This window comes from Solanum lycopersicum, chromosome 7, assembly GCF_036512215.1.
Source record: "Solanum lycopersicum chromosome 7, SLM_r2.1".
Classification (NCBI taxonomy): domain Eukaryota; kingdom Viridiplantae; phylum Streptophyta; class Magnoliopsida; order Solanales; family Solanaceae; genus Solanum; species Solanum lycopersicum.
Window position 1 is genome coordinate 63813269 of NC_090806.1, and position 18630 is coordinate 63831898.

At 35.6% G+C, this 18630-nt stretch overlaps 5 protein-coding genes across 12 annotated transcripts; 2 read left to right on the plus strand and 3 right to left on the minus strand.

Annotated features, from left to right (window-relative positions):
* Nucleotides 1-5602: 5602 nt before the first annotated feature.
* Nucleotides 5603-5935, minus strand: LOC109120782 (STOREKEEPER protein-like). The gene has a single exon (XM_069287479.1). It carries the CDS (start codon nt 5933-5935, stop codon nt 5603-5605), a length of 333 nt encoding a protein of 110 aa, XP_069143580.1.
* Nucleotides 5936-5947: 12 nt separating this feature from the next.
* LOC101243904 (STOREKEEPER protein) lies at nt 5948-8091 on the plus strand. The gene has a single exon (XM_004243388.5). The coding sequence runs from the start codon at nt 6544-6546 to the stop codon at nt 7735-7737; it is 1194 nt and encodes a 397-aa protein (XP_004243436.1). The 5' UTR covers nt 5948-6543; the 3' UTR covers nt 7738-8091.
* A 1375-nt stretch (nt 8092-9466) lies between these two features.
* LOC101244202 (protein VASCULATURE COMPLEXITY AND CONNECTIVITY-like) lies at nt 9467-11528 on the minus strand. Its single transcript, XM_004243389.5, has 3 exons — nt 11299-11528; nt 10252-10454; nt 9467-9755 (listed from the first exon to the last, which is right to left on the minus strand). The coding sequence occupies exons 1-3, from the start codon at nt 11395-11397 to the stop codon at nt 9575-9577; spliced, it is 483 nt and encodes a 160-aa protein (XP_004243437.1). The 5' UTR covers nt 11398-11528; the 3' UTR covers nt 9467-9574.
* A 2363-nt stretch (nt 11529-13891) lies between these two features.
* LOC101244502 (uncharacterized) lies at nt 13892-16476 on the plus strand. 8 transcript variants are annotated; one of them, XM_004243390.5, is made up of 3 exons: nt 13892-14176; nt 14977-15251; nt 16179-16476. In XM_004243390.5, the coding sequence occupies exons 2-3, from the start codon at nt 14999-15001 to the stop codon at nt 16211-16213; spliced, it is 288 nt and encodes a 95-aa protein (XP_004243438.1). In that variant the 5' UTR covers nt 13892-14176; nt 14977-14998; the 3' UTR covers nt 16214-16476. The 8 variants fall into 8 exon arrangements, with proteins under 8 accessions (XP_004243438.1, XP_010323792.1, XP_010323789.1 ...); XM_010325490.4 differs by having other exon boundaries at nt 14003-14120; nt 14977-15244; XM_010325487.4 differs by having other exon boundaries at nt 14008-14176; nt 14977-15244.
* A 351-nt stretch (nt 16477-16827) lies between these two features.
* Nucleotides 16828-18341, minus strand: LOC104648393 (transcription factor LRL1). Its single transcript, XM_019214798.3, has one exon. It carries the CDS (start codon nt 18197-18199, stop codon nt 17144-17146), a length of 1056 nt encoding a protein of 351 aa, XP_019070343.1. The 5' UTR covers nt 18200-18341; the 3' UTR covers nt 16828-17143.
* Between the last annotated feature and the right edge of the window lie 289 nt (nt 18342-18630).

The following is an 18630-nucleotide window of genomic DNA, read 5'->3' on the forward strand; positions in this document are numbered from 1 at the left end:
TCTAGAACGGGTGTTGGTGTCGACTTAGGTTTAGAATTTTTTGGACAATTTCTCTTGTTATGATTTGGTTCTTTGCAAATTGAACTAGTCATTACTGTCTCCATTCTTGGCAACTTTCCAGCTTTTCTCACTTCACCAATTTCTCTTCTTCTGTTCTTTGGTGGCCTACCAGACATTTGTCTTGCCTCAGATGATTCAACCATTGGGTTTCCACTTTCAGGCCACATTTCCATGTTTGGGACTGGTTGAATGAAATGAGAATATGTCGTCATATATGTGTCTTTTCTATACCAGCTAGATATTACTTGTGATGCATCCATGTTTAAGTAGTTCATTGTTGCTATACCCTGTGCACATGGGATACCTTTTAATTTTCATGATCTGCAACTACATTTTTGTTGACCCAAGTTCACAGTATGCTTGTATACCCCTTCTAACACTTCAAATCCAACATCACCATTCCATTCAATGTTGCACTGCATTGATCTTGTTACATTTGTATTGAATACCATCATTGCCATTGGAGATATTCCATATGTCCATGTTTCATCAAATGATCTTGACTTACTCACTCTATTCATCACCTTAACTCTAATTTCTTCCGACATAGTTACAATGGTCTTATTCCTAGGTCCCAAGATCAAGGAATTGAAACTCTCCGCCATGTTGTTATCTATACTATCACACCTTGAAAATGTCTGGATAAAAGCTTTGCACCATATCTCCTTGTTGTATTTGATAAGGGATTCAATAATGCCTATTCCCAGCTTGGACAGGGCATTTATATTGTACTTAAATTGTGCCTCAAATGTTGATCTAGCACAAGCCCAAAATTTCTTCCTTCTCTCTAAGCCTCTGAAGTTATGTGACCAATTTGCTAATATGTGTCTAACACACATTCTGTGCTCACACTCTGGAAATAGTTCATCTACAACAGCTATTAGTCCCTGTAGTTGCAAAGCAAAACAAGAAAGTTAAATTTTGATCCAATTAAATTAGCAATTAAATTAAACATAAACAAAAGAAAGATATTCAATTACCTTTAGCATATCACAAATGATAGTTAGCTGGGAACCATTTCCTAGATTAAGATCATATTTCGAAATAGTCATGAACCGTTTTCATGTCAACTTGCTATCAATATCAATTACCGCCCATGCTATTGGATATATTTGGTTGTTTGCATCTTTAGCAACAGCTATCAAAAGTTGACCCCTACAAATTTCCTTTAGAAAACACTTATCCAGCTCTATACATCTTCTGCATCTTTGTTGGAAACCTTTTTTCATAGCATCAAAACAAATATAAAAAAAGTGAAATTGTTTATCCCATTTCCTGATTCTGAATCTTTAAGCTTCACAACACAAGTGCTACCAGGATATGTTTGTAGTAACATATCCTTGTAGTCTAGGATTCTGTTAAATTCTGCCACATGATCCCCTATAATTTCCTTTAAAATAATTTTTCTTATTTTTAAACAAATTGTCTTGCCTACATGAACATTCAACTCTTTCCTCACCAATTCTTATATCTCCCACCCTTTTATACTAGGTTGAGAAATAATCATATCTTTCAATACTTGCATAAGAACTTTGAATTACACAAACTATTATTGGTGGTCCTGGTACATTTGTGCCTTGGATTGTATGTCTTGATAGTAAAGTTTTCACTCCTTCCTTCCTTGTTTGCATACAACAGCCATGGACAACCACTTCACTCTCACTCTAGTACTTTCATTCACATACTTATCTAACTCAACTCTTTTTTATAGCATATTTTGTAACTGTCTCTCTAAAATGCTTTACACTTTCAAATACCAAATCACACTGCCATATTACAATATCACAAGAAGAATCATATACCACCCTATTACTCTTCTTTCTCCCCCTTAAACTTCCTCCTTTAAGTTCTTCATCAAAAACAGGTTCTTCTTCATCACTTTGAAAACTATCACAGTCAGAACTGTCATAGTATGACTCATCCTCTGTTAGCTTACCCTTGAAATTCTTTTTCCCTTTTTCAATATCCTCATACCCTTCATCAAATCCAACTTCACCTAAAAAAACCTTTTGGTTTTCCTTCTTCTTTCTCCTCCTACTTTCTTTAAGTTTTCTCACATCTACCTTAACAATTCTTAACTCCTCATGCACATCACTTCCATAGTCAATAGACTGGTCAGAACAGACGGAATCACTGCCTATGTCTTCCTCTACGCACTTAGCTCAACTTTTCTTTAATAAAAGGTTCAGTTCCTTGTTGGACAGTTAGTTCAACTTCTTCTTCAGTATCAGTTCAATCTATTGAAGAACAATCATCATCACTTTTTTGTTCGACCCTTGCAACCCCATCATTTTCAAGTCTTTCAGTAGCTGGAAAGGAAGAAGAGGAACCTAACCCTGGATCTGATTTTTTTGGTTGTGCAGTTAAAGATTCTCCGTGTGCATTAAAAGACTCAACCACTTGACTTAAAGATTGACTAATTTGACCTTCACTGGGACCCACATCATCCAAAATAGTGTCATTACACACATAAATATCTGTTGTGTCCCCATCACGCATAAATAATGTCATGCTACAAATGTCCATGTCATTTTTCAATTCCACCAAATCACCCCTAGAGATGGAGCTGCATATGTTTTTCCTAACTTACTAATCTCAAAAGACTTAGCATAATCTGTAAGTTCAGGAATTGATAAATGATCTTCTTCCATATTTTCTACATATTCAGTCCTACCCCCAACATATATTGGATCTACCTCACTCACCAAGATACCCCCAAATTTGAACCTTAAATTGAGGTACCTATTAGCCATAAGTCAACCTATAACCACAATAACAATCAGTATATTGTATAATGCAAGCAACAAAATCGAAGCATATACAATAACATCAAAACAGAAGCAACAATTGGTACTTAGTATAGTAGACATATTACTCATCAACATACAATAGGCATCCCACACAATATACTTAAACAAATTACAAAATACCTTACCATTTAACAATACCAGAAACCCTAGCACTTAAAACCTTAATTTTACCAAAAAGCCTTAATTTTAAACTGATTATCAGAAACCTTAATGCTTATGCATGAATAAGGTAAAAAAAACTTCATAATAATACATTCATTAAGTGAAAATTCTAGTTGAAAACTATTAGACCCCTAATCGGAAACTCAATCGGAAACTATGGCGAAATCTCAAACAAAAAATAGGGCAAAATATGAATGAAAAGTAAATTAAACATACAACAATACATCAAGCCTTCACGAAATCGAGTGGATAATCACTTACTTGTTAACAATTTCAGACAAGATCCAAAGAACCAATCGACACCAATCGACCAAACACTTCACGAAATCTAGCAAGTCTTTACTCCAGAACTGCAACTGGCAAAAATCTACTCGTTACTTTGTCGATTACACTTGTCAAATCTACTCGTGGGAGGTTTAGAGAAAAGCAAAGAGGTTTAGAGCAAAACGAAGAAGCTTCTTTGAGAAGTTTTAATCGATGTGAATTGTGAAGGTTGGTCCCGAAGTTTTAATTATCTAGGTGATAAAATATTTATCTAGGTGGCAAAGTATTTATCTAGGTGTCGTGCGCGTGTAGACACGATCGTAGTGATCAGTCAGAAAAGGTGTACGTGTTGGATGAAAAAGCAAGTTCAGGGGGTAATTAAAACAAAATAAAGTTTAGGTGTACACTGAATAAAAAGTTTCAAGTTCAGGGGGTAATGAATAATTTTGCCAAAAAAATTAATGATTAAACTGATTGTATTTTATTATGTTCATAATTATTTGTATTTATTGAGAAATTTGTATAATGTACTATAATTTTGTATATGTATTATAGAGTGATTTTAACAAAATTTCTTTTATACAAAACTAAACATTATTTGTATACAAATATCTAATGCCCCTCATAAGACTTTGTATATGTTACCTTAATATATGACTCACTATATACATAACTTTGGTAATTGATATACAACTAATAGAATATACAAATAAGGACTATCTCATAATACTTTGTATATATACACTTAATATACAATCCACTAGTTATGTAATTTGTGTATAAATTATACAACCTAATGTTATCGATATTCTTCAGATTTGTCTAGTTCTGATGAGGCAGATTCAATCTCTTCTGAATCAATGTTTATGGCTTTTCTCTTACTTCCACCTTCAACAATCTTAATGCCGCTAAATTTCGCGTTGTTGATGACTTTATGAATTGTCATTTGGTCATTTTCTTTCTTGGATCTCATTCTTCAATAGATTGTTCAACTTGAACTTGTTTATGTTTTGTCATAGACCCTACATTGGCCCCAAAATCACGAGTTAACCCAATCGAAATGAAGGTGGGTTATCAACAACATTGACATGCAATGACATACCTCTCGTAGTCCTCATAGATGGAGAGGAACCATTCATTCCGATTTTTTTGACAGACTTGTAATCTGATTAGTAAAAAATATTTAAAACAAATATATATGAAAGAACTAACAAACATAATACATCAAGAAAAAATATTAAAAGCCAACGAATTTAGTGATTACCTGCGAAAAGTGGAAGAACAATCAAGGGAAAAAGTCAAAATTTTCCCAATTCGAAATTCAAATTAGAAGGGAAGAGTGATTTTAGGAGAAATATATGGAATGAGAATATGAGAGATAAAGTTGATTTTGTATAAAATTATGTAGAAAATCTTTGAATGACTATTTTTATTCCGTATACAAATAGGTAGAGTAAATAAATTAAATTATACCCTTAACTAATTACTTAAGGATGTTTGTCATCCCATGTAATTTTCCATTAAAAGAACATGAAAATTCATCCTATAATTTGATCTAGCCCATTTAGCCCGTTAAAGAACATGAAATCCATCCTTTAACTTGATTTGGGCTCATTTAGCCCGTTAACTACACTAATCAAGGCAAAAGGCTAAGTCAGATGTACTTTCCCTGGCCCCATCCCCACCCCCTTTAACATTAGCTAGGGTTAGCTTGAATTATGTATGACCATAATTTAGTGAGTCGAATTTTCTTAGCCTGACAAGATAATATCATCACTTCAATATTCGAACAATAAAAATTAAAAATCTCATTCAATTGATACATAAATGACCAAAAAAATGAAGGAGTAGACATTAATATTCAAAATATACGTAATCTAAGAACATGGTAAGTAATTTTATAATTTTTTCTATTTATTGATTCATTTTCTTCTGCAATCTTGGACTTCCTCCTCCCTTTCTCTTTCTAGGTCTTTTATGGCCTCTTTGTTGCTGATTTAGATGGGAAATCAACTTTTATAGAAACAACTGGCTTAATTGTGAAGGCTGATGGAGAAGAGAAAGGCAGGAATGACCTGATTTCATTTCGGATTTGAATTCTGACTCGTCTTCACTTTTGAAATCAAAAGAAGATTGAGATTTATGTGGGTTTGACCTGTTTTTTTTAGTATTTGGTCTCTTTTCAATTTGAGGGGTTGTCTCGAGTTCCTCACCATTTTTTAGATTCAGAACTCTTTCTAACCTCAACACTCTTTTTAGCTTTGCCATTTGAGCTATTGTTAACATTATCCTTAACCCCTCCATTACTAGATCCTGGAGCGCCCCAGTTCTCTTCGAGTGCTCAAAACCAGAAAATCCTGACTCTTCGTGAAAACTGGCTCTTCACCATCTTTCACATTAGTCAAAATTTTCTTCTTTAGCCTCCTTACCTTGTCACTAATTTGACTCTTGGAAACTTCAGCCTGCAACTTCCCCTTGATGAATTCATGGAAAGCAGACATGTCGGCACTAGGTTCCATACCTTTTACCGTCTTGTATTCAAGAATCCCTTTGAGTAGAGCAAGCTGGTCATCATCGCTCCAAAGACTCCGGGAAGTAGCAGCAGACTTTTTCTCCTCTTCTTCTGCAACTTTGGGCATTTTCCTACCTTTCTCTTTCTGTGCCTCTTGCGGTCTCTCTGTTGCTGATTTCGATAGGGCAGCAGCTTTAGCAGCAACATTCGGCTTACGAGGAGGAGGAGTTGATTTTTTTTATCCTAATTTTGGTTTCCTTCCTCCCTTTCTAGGTCTTTTGCGGCCTTAAGTTGATTTTAATGGGGCAACAACTTTTGTTGAACCGATGCAGAAGGGGAAGACAGGGAATAACCTTATTCAGATCCTAACTCATTTTCGCTCCTGAACTCAAAAGATGATTGAGATTTTTGTAAGGTTTAAACTGATCTTTATATAATGGATCCCTTTTTAATTTGAAATTTATATCAAATTCCTTATCACTTTCATCACAAATCCCATTCCATATGTGAGTAGTTGTATTGGTGTTATTCATAAATTTCACTTGGAATACACGTCTAAATGGGGAAAGTGATTATCCAATCGTAGAAGGGCGCGGCAATCGATTAATACATTGGCTTTTTGTATAAATTGAGAAAAACCCTACACAAAGCTTTCATCTTTTTGACTCTGCTTCAACACTCACCCATACACACAGTTGACGGCCGAATAGCTCTCTCTTCTTGCTTTCACAAACAATGGCCCCCAAAACCAAATCCCGCTTAGTAGACCAGCCTCCTTCTGCATCATCCTCTGAAGAACAAGAATTGGTGGAGGAATCCCAGGAAGAAGAAGAACAACAATCGAGGGAGGAAGAAGGAGAAGAAGAATCAGGGGAAGAAACTGAAGAAGATGAAGAACCCAAGACATCTCATCCCGTTGTAAAGAGACCCATTTCTCAAAAACTAGTTCAGACACCACAGAAGCCCCAATTTTCTTCTGGAAGCGAAAATGGGTCAGGATCCGATTCGGAAGCGGAATCGGGTAGTTCTCTGCCTTCACCTTCTGCATCGGCTTTCACCGTTAAGCCGAATGTTGCTGCTAAAGCTGCTGCCTCATCGAAAGCAACACCAAAGAGACCACAAGAGGCGCAGAAAGAGAAAGGGAGGAAGAAGCCAAAGGTTGCAGAAGAAGAGGAGAAAAAGTCTGCTGCTACTCCCCGGAGTCTTTGGAGCGATGATGACCAGCTTGCTCTACTCAAAGGGATTCTTGAATACAAGACGGTAAAAGGTATGGAACCTAGTGCCGACATGTCTGCTTTCCATGAATTCATCAGGGGAAAGTTGCAGGCTGAAGTTTCCAAGAGTCAAATTAGTGACAAGGTAAGGAGGCTAAGGAAGAAATTTTTGACTAATGTGAAAGATGGTGAAGAACCAGTTTTCACGAAGAGTCAGGATTTTCTGGTTTTTGAGCACTCGAAGAGAATTTGGGGCGCTCCAGGAGCTATTAATGGAGGGGTTAAGGATAATGTTAACAATAGCTCAAATGGCAAAGCTAAAAAGAGTGTTGAGGTTAGAAAGATTTCTGAGCCTAAGAGAAGTGCTAAAGTTAGCAAACCAAAGGATGATGAGAAACAGAAGGAAGAAGAGAAACAGATTGCCGTAAAAGAGGTGGTTAAGGAGGATATAGTTAAGGGTGATCAACTGGATTTCCAGTCCAAGTATCCACGTTTGGCTGCATCACTTGAAGCTATGTCTGGCTTGTCTAAAATGTATCCTAATGGAACAAGTTTGTTGAAGGAGAAGATGAGTTTGATTGCTACCGACAAGGCTAAAGTGTTGGAGGAGAAGTGGAAGATTCTGGAGGATGATGAAGCTGACTTGATGGTGAAGCGCCTCGATTTCATTGCGGAGCATTACAGATTGGTGGTTGATGCAATGAGAGGTAACTAGATGCTGATGGATCCTGTTCTATTCAATGCTACAATTTGATGAACTTGTGTTTAGCCCGTGAAGTAGAATTAGTTTTTCAGGTTGTTTCATACATTTACTTGCTTATTTAGTTTTACTAGTGAACTGGTGTTTATGATATCGGCTGTGTTGCTTCTTATATATGTTGGTGTGGTATGGAGTGATTGGCTCTATTGTGGAGTTGCAATGAAATGCCTACACATTCCTATCATATAATGTATGATGGAAGCAAGCTTAGGAACAGCTGAAGTGGAATGTCTGGTTCATCTTTTGTAATATGTCATTTCCTATTCTAGATGGAAATATATTTAAATGCGATCTTTCTCAGTTTTTGCAGCTTGTGTTGATTCACTTTGTTCTCAAGTTGTTGTAGCTTGTGTTGTCCTTGGCCTACTTGTTATCTCCTTGCAATGTTGATTCACTTTGTTCTCAATGGTTGTTCATGTAATTGATTCGAGTGGGGGATAGTTACGTTTTCCTCTAGATTTTTCCTTTGGTATAGAGCGCAATGTTGTTTCCTGACTAGACAGTTGTTCAATCCTTGAGGTTTCTAGTCTAGTTATATATCTTAAAGAACTTGAATTATGATAGAGAAATTCCTTACTGGCGCTGCTTATTAGGTGTTTCCTTTAACTGCTGATTCTCTATTCTTTCCTAGTGAAGATATTCTGCAGCGCATGAATGCACACACAGATACACCTTGTATATGTGTGTGCGTGTATACACACTTGGATTTATCATCATTCAATCAACTATATGTCAATCCTACGAGTCTATGACAATTGAGGTCAGTTATATGAATTCTCAATATCCGTTTGTTTTGTTCAGGTCCATTGCAATCCCTATACTGAATAATTAGGTCTTAAAGGACAAATTAAGATAGTTCTAAATCTCCCACTCATCTCTTTATGGTATCTTCTTACTAGTCATCACTCATACAGATCTTTTGGTTCCATTTTGTTCTGTTTTTAACCAAGTCTACATTGATTTCAATAGACTTTAGGGCTTGAAAAAAAATTTCTCCATGCGACTCAATTTCACCTCTTAAAAATCTTTATTATTATTTCGTCAAACCTATAAAACAGTGCATTTTGAAGGTCTTAACACTGGAGGAAGCCATCTAACTTTATCTTCTATATGTACTACCTGCACTCTGTTAGCCCTCCTAATTCAATTGTATATTGCTCTCTCTCTCATACCTTTCGAGGTAGACTCAGAATAGATATCTAAATTGCTCCGTTATGCACCATAGCTCTATGTTACGTAACAATTTTAGCTCTGATTTATGTTTCCTGGAAACATATTTCCCATTTGCTTGCAGTTGCGGAACATCAATTGTGCTGGTTGATGTTGTCGCTCTTTTTTCATACATGCAGAGCATAATCCTGTATGTTCTTTACAAGTCTAGGGTGTGATTCGTATGGCGGAAAATGTTTTTCAGTTTTTCACTCGGAAAATTAGCTGAGGAAAAGGATTTTTCTAATCGAACTAGGGAATCAAGTTCCATATGTGTCATTTCATTCGTTCTCATATCATCTTTTTTGTTTATTTACCGAACACTAGAAAATGCATTTCTTCCCACACCCCAAGTATGCTATCGTGCTTTTGGAGCAGTTGTTTGATTCTTTGCAAATGATCAATCTGTTGCCAGGGCAAATGATTATATTTTCTGTTGATACAATCAAGTGTGATCTTAGATTTAAGATACATATCTTGTAATTAGTTGCGATTATCAATAATATTGTCTACAACACAATCATAGTACCAAAACATCTTCATTACATTACAGCCCCAATAAACAAAAAATAAATAATTTGGATTATAGGGCAAGTAGCATTGAGGCAGTAGAATAATAGGCAACAGCAAAGATGGCATGGATGAAACACAAAATTCCACCAATTGAGAAAAAATGGTGATGTGAAAACCCACAAGAAGCTCTTGATTTGTTGTTTGCCATTGTCCCTATAACCAGTAGTCCCATTCCTATTGCCATTATGATCCTGTAGGGAAAAAAAAATAACCACAAATTAAACCCAACAAAATATATGATCTTCTTATTTGTTTTTATCGATTTTTAATGAGTTAGCTTTTTTGATTAAATAGTTACGGTTCATTTCTTTAAACATACAAGAGTCAAACACATATTATATCTTTGGTTTATTTCATGTTGGGCCTAAATATTACGTTGTTTATGTTTCAGATGTCCAATCTTGAACACATGCATGATGTTTGATCATGTCTAGTCGAAGAAATGAGTCATTCAATGTTCTTTTTATATATAATCTCGAATAATATTCTTTCACCTTGTGAAAAATTAGATCTAAGGTCTCAAACATTTCATAGTAAGAAAAACCAAAGTAAATAACAAAAAAAAAACTCTCCGTTTCAAAAAGAATTATCTCCTTTCTTTTTTGTAAAAGAATGACCCCTTGGTAATACTTTTGTTTTAACTTTCCACGTGACATACTTTGATAAACGAATGAGTTGAAGAGGTACCATGTAAAAACAAGACAAGCCATTGATAGCTTTCTACTTGGGGATGCTTGCTTAATGTCATCAGTAGCACAAACACTGCAGCCACCAAGAAGATTGGCAAGAACATGAGCAATGGCAAGAAGAGATGCTGCAGCCACACCTAGTACAAATGCATCATGGCTTGGCTCTTTACATTCGAATAACCATAATCGAAGATGTTTTTCCTGTTCCAAAATCCCCAAAACACAAAACAAAAAATCAATAACAATTTTTCTACATTCTTAGGTATTTTTATTTGTTATAGCTAGTAATAATTTTTAGAAGTTACTAGTACCACTTTTTATGAATGATTTACCTATACATACTTTTTAGGTGATCTATATTGTTAAGAAGGGAATGGAAAATGTTCTTAACTTATATCGATTTGGACGGACCTCCCACGTGAGATAGCTTTTGAGATTGAGTTAGACTCAGATATCATTTCTTTACATGCTATCAAAATCAGACCCATCTCAATTTGTTATTTGACCGATGTTGGACGCCATTATATATAAGTGTTCACACTACAATTGAGGTCAGTGGCGGAGCCGTGAAGGGGTGTCGACCGACATCCCTTCGTCGCAAAATTACATTGTGTAGTTAGAATAAATTTTTTTTTTTATGTATATATATTACATATTGACACTCCTTGGCTTCTACACGATTTTATTTCTTTAGATTTTGACACCCCTAAGACAAAATTCTAGCTCCGCCACTGGTTGAGGTTTGGGCGTGCGGGGGAATGTTAAGAAGTATCATATCAATAGAGGCATGAGAAATTGCTCTCTTTATATGGACTTGAACAAACCTCTCCTCGTGAGCGAGCTTTTGGAATTGATGTAGACTCTGGCGTTGTATCTTTACTATATATTGGTTAATAGGAGTTAAACTTAAGTCAAATATTATTAAAGATAAATTTCTCTCTACAGATTTGAGTCGTTCGTTATATATAAATAGTAGATGTTGAATTTCTTTAGTAAAAATCCTATCGTAGCAATTTAATTTGTTATATGAAGTTGAAAGAGATACCTGGTTTTGAGCTGCTTCTGCTTTGATTCCAAGAATGCCAGCAATGGAGTCTAAGGCCACAATCAACAAGCAGACAAAAATACCAAACAATTTAGCCATTTTCTCATCAATTTGTTAAGTATCTTCAACACAAAAAATGTATGTAAGTTTTTGTGTTGCACTTTGATACAAGAAAATGCTGATTTTACATAAGATATACCTTAGTATAAATAGGTGAACTTTAATGTAATGGGTTTTCAACTTTTTATTGTTAGTATAAATAATACGTGCTCCCTCCATTCTTTTTTTAATTGTTATTGTTTTTTTTTTTGACAGTTAAACTATATGAATGTTAACTAACAATTTAAGATGTATATTTTAATCATATTGATGTGAAAAAAGTTGCATTATACAGTACTTTTCGTATAGTTTTTAAATATCTAAAAAAAATTATTTTTATAATATCGAAAGAATGTAATTTAATTTAGATTTAAAAATTAATTAAATTTACTTTTGAAAAAAAAATATGCAACATGACAGCTAAAAAGAAACGGAGATAGTATTTGTGTAGCTTTTGAGAAAAGCTTATTTTGTCCTTACAATGGTAGCTTTGTTTGTGCTCTTTTGCCTACTTTTTTGCTCGTCTTTGGATTCCCTAAATTGCATAGAAGAAAAGTTGGGTATAAACCAGCTAAGGAGTTAAAGAATAATGATGTGGCTTAGGCATCTATCAATCACATGAGCAAAGAAAAAAAAAAGGGTAAATTGGTGAGTTTCCAATGCATTTTTTTGACTTTGAAATTAAGGTACATAATACATATATAGGGAATTACATTGAATTGGTAATTTATCTAATTGTTCCTACCAGAGCTAGCTCAATTCAACTCTTCAAAAATAATAATATTTGTGTATATATACACATCTCGGTATTCGATACTTACAGCGATGTCTCAACTATTTTAGATTCAACATGTTAATCCTATTAAAGAGTTCGGTACTCACATTAAGGCCCTAACTATTTTGGATTCGAACACATTAGGCTTACTAAAGGGAGAATTGCACCACAGGAGGAATCTTTCGATTCCAAGATTTGAATCACGATGAAATAACCACAAATATTTTTAAAATAAGCATTTACGTGTTAGAATACTCTAAGAAAACAAGGAATAGAAACAATTTTTTTAAAGTAAATAACACAAATCCATGCTAAATTCCATTTAGCTACGGATTATATGCAAATTCAATTAGATTGGAATTATCTAGCAGCAAGGGATTATCAATAAATTCCGTAGCTAATTTCATATTTTCTATAGGTTGAAAATGACAATAAACTTTATTTTAAAAGATACTACTATTTAATTATTTTTTCTTCTTCTCAGTTTCATAAAAATTATTAATAGAACACTTGTATGATCATGATGCTAAAGAAATTAAAGTAAAGGATCGAAAGGAAGAATAAATGTAAGTTCTACAAGAATATTTTATATAGTTTGCACAAGCTAGCATCAGTGTTCCTTGAGGTAGAAGCAAGAATTATAATCTTTACATAGAACAACTAAAAAGTTAGTTTTCTCATAAGACTAGACTCTGAAAAAGTTGCAACATTTATTTAAATATTAACACTTTCTGATGTGGTTATGTTTCATATTTTTCGTTGGTATATATGCTTGGGGCGGAAGGAGAGTTCTAGCTGCCAGTTCGGATAAATTTAATAACTTTTATTTAGATATTATATGTCTTAAAAAAAGATTTATCAAAAATTATAAATATTAGGAGACCAAATCACCGAAGACATAGGAAGGTGTGGACGGAGGTCACATATTAGGATGAAAGGTTAGTAGATAGTGAAGTGTTGTCTTGTTGTTCGAAGGTTTAGGCCTCGTTCGAGTATGCTTAATACTAGTCTATTCATCTAGTTCTTGCTTTATATATATTTCATGTGTTGTTTATTGAACTCTGAAGGGTAGCTCAACTGGTAAAGGCTTGAGGACAAAGTCCTTCAGGTTGCCAGTTCGAGCCCCAGCAGGGCCACTGGAGGCATTACAAATTGGCCGCGTCTTCAGAGCTCAGTGGAACTAACCGTGGTGCACCCGCCTTGAAACAGCGGGATCCGATAGATATAGCTAATCGGATTCGCAAAGCAATATTCGAAAACTACGGCAAAAAAAAAATTATTTATTGTGTTTCTATCATCACATTATTTTGTTGTTGTTCCTTTCTGGTATATATTTTACAATGTACTTGTTATAATTGTTTTGCACTTGAACATGTACTAAATAAACAATCTCTCAACGATTCTATCTTCACAAGATAATATAAAATTTGCGTACAATATTCTACTAGTGGAAGTCCATGGAATATGTTTGTTGTTTGAAGACCAAATTGGTTCAGATATCAAATTGGGCCTTTTAGTTTGTGTTTTATACACAGATTCTAAAAAGGAACATGAGGCATAGTCCATAGCACAAATATTCACAAATAACTTGTGGATCTCCCGAGCAATTTTTTTATATATATTCTATTTTAAAATTGATCTAAATCAAATTGAAATTTGATATATTACGTTCTAAACAATTTTAAATGATTAAATTCAATTCAAACTTTTAAAATCAATAGCTTCGCTTATCTCTCTCCTTCCGCCATCAATCTCATCATAATCCAACCAATTTTTCTATACAGCACAAGTTTTGCAAATGTTTATAAACTATTTGCATAACTTTTATTAAAAAAATGGCCAAAAGTTAAAACACCGGTCCTTATGAAGGATATACTTAAGGGCCCGTTTGGATAACCAAACTGTGTTAAAACGGATCCAACAAATTCGGACCCTAAATTTTGGCCCGGTAAATTTGTTCTTTCTCCTCTCGCGATTTTCTGTCTTCCATTGAAATCGAGCTCTGTAAGTTATTATTTTTATCTTCGAATCTATGTCGCTTACGATCCAAAAACCCTAACACTTTTTGCTGCTATACATAGAAAACCCTCGTTTGTGCTTTTCATGCTTGTATGTTGATTAATGAAGTTGCTCTACTTTGTTTGTTCAATTTGTCTTGTGTCTTGGAATATCCAGATTTTCTGTTAGAGCTGTTTCATCAATCTGAATCAATGAGGTTAAAATAATGAGAAGAGAAGCTTAACAATCTAATACTTGCTTATTTGTCAATCTATACATACCATTTAACCCCAGGTATTAGCTCAATTGCCATGGTTTAAGGGACTTGTCTAGGTTACAAGTTTGAGTCCAGTGGAGAAGGGTAGAGGGGTAACCCATATCTTATCGAGTTTTGAAGGCTGTGATCAGTCATAGCCGTCTAGAAATAGCAGTTTGTTATGTCAAAGGTGTCCAAAATATGTTATTTAATCATTTTACTTGAATGTATGCTAATTTTTGCCGACAAAGGACACCCTTACTACTATGTGGCTACGCCACTGGCTGTGGTTGGCCTAAAGGGTTAGTTCTAGACGGATTTCTTGGGTATTTAAAAAAAGCTATACATATCATTTAGGAACATAGTTTCATTTCCACGAAACGAGTTTATTGCCATTATTCATGTGTTGGGAATATGTTCTGTAAATGCCTTAAGTTAGTTTTAAAACTATTTTGATTGTTCAGCCATCTTTGATTGTGTTGTTGTATGAACGGATGAGCTTTCCGCAATTTGAAATCCGTAATCCTTTTGTTTATTCATTCATAAACAGGGTACCAGGCTAGGGTCCCATAATGGGTGTGGAACCGCAAAAAGACCAACCGAAAGAGATGGACTGGAAAACTCTGGGTGGAACGGAGAGTAGTGAGGCTAATGTTGGACCAGCTGTGAAGAAACGGCTTCCAAAAAGGATTCGACAAGTTCCTGAGTATTATTTTCTTCCACGAAGATCCTTACCATACTCCATCGCCTTTTATGGGTCGTTTATTGCTGCAGGTGTTGGTGCAGGAATGCTACTCGAAGCATGGATCAATAAGAAGGTAAAAGGTAATCATATACTGCTTTGATTCAGATCAAATTTTATTGCGTATATGTATACTGTTTCCACTTTAACACTTTGAGCTTACATCAGTAGCATGTTTTATACATAGCATATAAAGCCTTTTCACGAGTCCATTTTGGGATCTCAAGAGACATGTATGGTGTTGTAATGTTTAGAAGTCTATCCCTATACGATAACGAAATACTAGAGGAAAATTCTCAATTTTTCGATCTGGGTGTTAGATTGTCATAAGATTTCTACTCTATTTTTTCTTCTTGTGCAATTGAGAGTGATTCATATTGATGTAATATACTCGGAAAGTCCTTTTGGGATGCGAAAGACAAAAGGATAATATTTACGGCATAGTCCTGATCTCGGAGAGTTCTTCAGGAACTGATCTCTTGCACAAATTACACTCCCTTTTATGCACCTATAATCCGTGATCTTACTTCAGAGAACGTTATACTAGCTGACGCGCTGACTTTAGAAGAGTATATATCGAGTAACAATGACACGAAAGAAGAGTAGTGTATTGGTTCTTAGCTACTTGTTCTCTTGCTTCTTATGTTTCTGCCTCATCTATCATTCAATCCATTTTTTTCTATAATCCACCTTGCTCGAACACTTTTCTAGAGATTGAATTGAACCCTTCACGCGTTTGGGAATTATTGTGGTTAGGCGTATATCCTCATTTGGAACTCGAAAGTCTAGGAAACCATATTGTTAAGCTTTCCCCAAAAGCCAAATCCACTTTAACGGTGTCTTAATGCCTAACCATCTGACAAATTCTAGAGAAGACATTAAGACGCTCAATTGATTTCTGTCGACACTCAGAAACCTATTCAAACTCAGCAATCATTTGTCATGTATTTTTCATCTACACTGATTTTCTCTTGTTTGTTCTTTTAAATTACTTTGTTGTCTGATGGCAGAGGATGGAGGAGTCATTTGGGAGTTCGACAAGTGAACGATGTGTTCTTTTCATGTTTGGATTGCTACTGCTTTTGCCTCAAGGAGTTCACTGAAGATGAATAGCATAACCATTACTACATGATGATAAATGCTTCTTCAGCATCCAATTCAACTTGTAGGTTGTAATATTTCAGGTGCACAGTGCAGAACAGATGTGTTGAATTTGGCAAACAATACTAAAACATTAGGTCGTATTTTTACCTTAATAGCTTAACCTTTGAATAAATAGAGAGGCCAGGCAAGTGGCCTTCCTATGAATATACCCTGATACTGAATAGTTTCGGAAACAACATCTCTACCTTCACGAGCTAGGTGTAAGGTATTCGTACACTCTACTATTTACAGTTGTTGTAGTACGACTTTTCATTTCCTGTTCGGTCTTTCAATAAGTAGTCAGCTGCGGGCGTAGTCAGACTTAACATTATTGCTGGACCCTGCATGTGGGACCATAACGGGTATGTTGTTGAACACTGAATGAACAGGTATAGTAATATTGGATATTGAGCAATTGAACATCAATGTAACTATAGCCATTGAGGTTCTCAGGCCAATTTTGAGCTACCTACAATGATTGGAAGAAAAAAAGGCAGGAGGAAAATACTGACCAGATGGAATGGAAATGACGAAATTCATAAAACGCGAGTCTATACATTTAAATTTAGATATCGATTTTTGAGTTTTCGATAAACACATCGTTAAATCGAATTTAAAGATGATTCATGTCACGTGCTTTACATGTAATGATTAGGAAAAAAGAGAAAAGACTAACACTACTTCATAGTTAAGTGCAGTTAACAATTTCTCAAATCTACAGAGTTTCTCTTCACTCCTATGGGCTAAACTTTCACTATTTTTTCAACCAAAAAAGGAAACAAAAAAAAAAGGATTTCCCAAATTAACTATGAGCACCTGAGAATCGTCTTGTTCAAGAGAGCATGCCGGAAAGAAACAAAGATCGTCGGTAGAAAGCGTTTCTCTGAGCAATTGTCCTGTACTGAACCAGCTGTTCTACGGAGTAAACGCAGCAGCCTTTTGAGTAGAGATACGTCTGAGCAACAGGCGAGTTCAGTAAAACCTGTAAAAGCTGCTGCCTGTTTAGCCTCGCTAGTGTCCCAAAAACGCTAATTGCCTTCGCTTCATGATTTAATCCATAGCTTGTACTTTTTCCATTTCTATCCTGATCGGAAGAAGCACCTCCTTCTACCAGCGGAGGCATGCTTTGTAGGACGTCAATTTGCGCCTGTAGAAACTTCACGTATTTGTACGCCTCTTCTAGCATAGTTGACGTATCCATTTTCTTGTCCCATGGCAATAGCTTCTCTAAACATCTTATTTTCTCGCTTAGCTTCTGCCTTCGCAATCGAGTTGTAGATGAACTATACGGCTGCCTGTTTTTTAGGAGGTTACTCATTACTTCTGAAACAGGCCTCACCGGTTCGACGACTCGGTTTTCTGTTGTGACCAGTGATGAAGAGAAATCCAAATAGTTTGGTTGTTCCATGCAACGGAGATCTGGAAGACTGGGGTATCCAACACCGTTAGAGAAGAAGTTGAACGGCTCACACAACAAAACCTCATTGTTGTATGGATATAACTGGAGATTATCAGTTACTGGTTCTAGTTTCGGGTATTTCAACTTTTGATCAGCATCTGGATTGATCTCCGTCTTCTTATCAAGCCATGCAAAATCTCCAGTAGAGAACTCATGAAAAGTCCCCGAACTTTGCTGGATTTGAGAAGAAGCAGTAGTACCAGCGCAGAGCATATCATTGGTGAAAGAAGGGCGAAAATTAGATGAATTAGCTGAAAAAGGTTTCACTTCGCCATAGTAGCTGTGGTCGAGGTTCAAACTCAACAGAGACTGATAGCTCAATCCATTATACATGCCGTTGATGAAGGCTTCATCAGACTCCATAAGTGGCAACAATAACGCTTCTCCGGCATTAAACTCCGGTTGAACGAGAGGTAATTTTCTCTCCATAGCCCTCACACAAAACACGCAGAAAAATACAAGGGATATTCCATAGATGGTATCTGTGATTCCGGTAGTGTATATAGGGTATTAAGGGACACGTGGTGGGATATGACTAGAGGTATATAACCGACAATTAGCTGTGCGTACTGTTGATACTGTCTCTAAAATGTGTACTATGCCGTTTCATTCGAAATTCGTTTCTTTTTTTTTGGCCGGTAGAGTTAAGCCCGTTGATTAGATTTTGATCCAACGGTGGAAATGTAGGTTCCTGCCCGTAACATGGAAAGCACCTCATCGGATACGAGCTCCTCTGGATAAGGACAAGAAAGAAGTGAACTACTCATAAAAATGGAGGGTTAAAAAAGAAATAAAAGTGAAACAGAAAGATGAAAAGGTAATAATTGAGAACACGTCACTGTAGAAAGTACCTTGATTTG

Coding starts and splice junctions, on each gene's coding strand:
- LOC101244502 (XM_010325490.4), top strand. CDS start 14,999: ATGGGTGTGGAACCGCAAAAAGACCAACCGAAAGAGATGGACTGGAAA. Junction 15,245..16,178: donor AAGCATGGATCAATAAGAAG/GTAAAAGGTAAT, acceptor GTCTGATGGCAG/AGGATGGAGGAGTCATTTGG.
- LOC109120782 (XM_069287479.1), bottom strand. CDS start 5,935: ATGCCCAAAGTTGCAGAAGAAGAGGAGAAAAAGTCTGCTGCTACTTCC.
- LOC101243904 (XM_004243388.5), top strand. CDS start 6,544: ATGGCCCCCAAAACCAAATCCCGCTTAGTAGACCAGCCTCCTTCTGCA.
- LOC101244202 (XM_004243389.5), bottom strand. CDS start 11,397: ATGGCTAAATTGTTTGGTATTTTTGTCTGCTTGTTGATTGTGGCCTTA. Junction 10,455..11,298: donor CAGAAGCAGCTCAAAACCAG/GTATCTCTTTCA, acceptor ATTTTGGAACAG/GAAAAACATCTTCGATTATG. Junction 9,756..10,251: donor GCTTGTCTTGTTTTTACATG/GTACCTCTTCAA, acceptor TTTTCCCTACAG/GATCATAATGGCAATAGGAA.
- LOC104648393 (XM_019214798.3), bottom strand. CDS start 18,199: ATGGAGAGAAAATTACCTCTCGTTCAACCGGAGTTTAATGCCGGAGAA.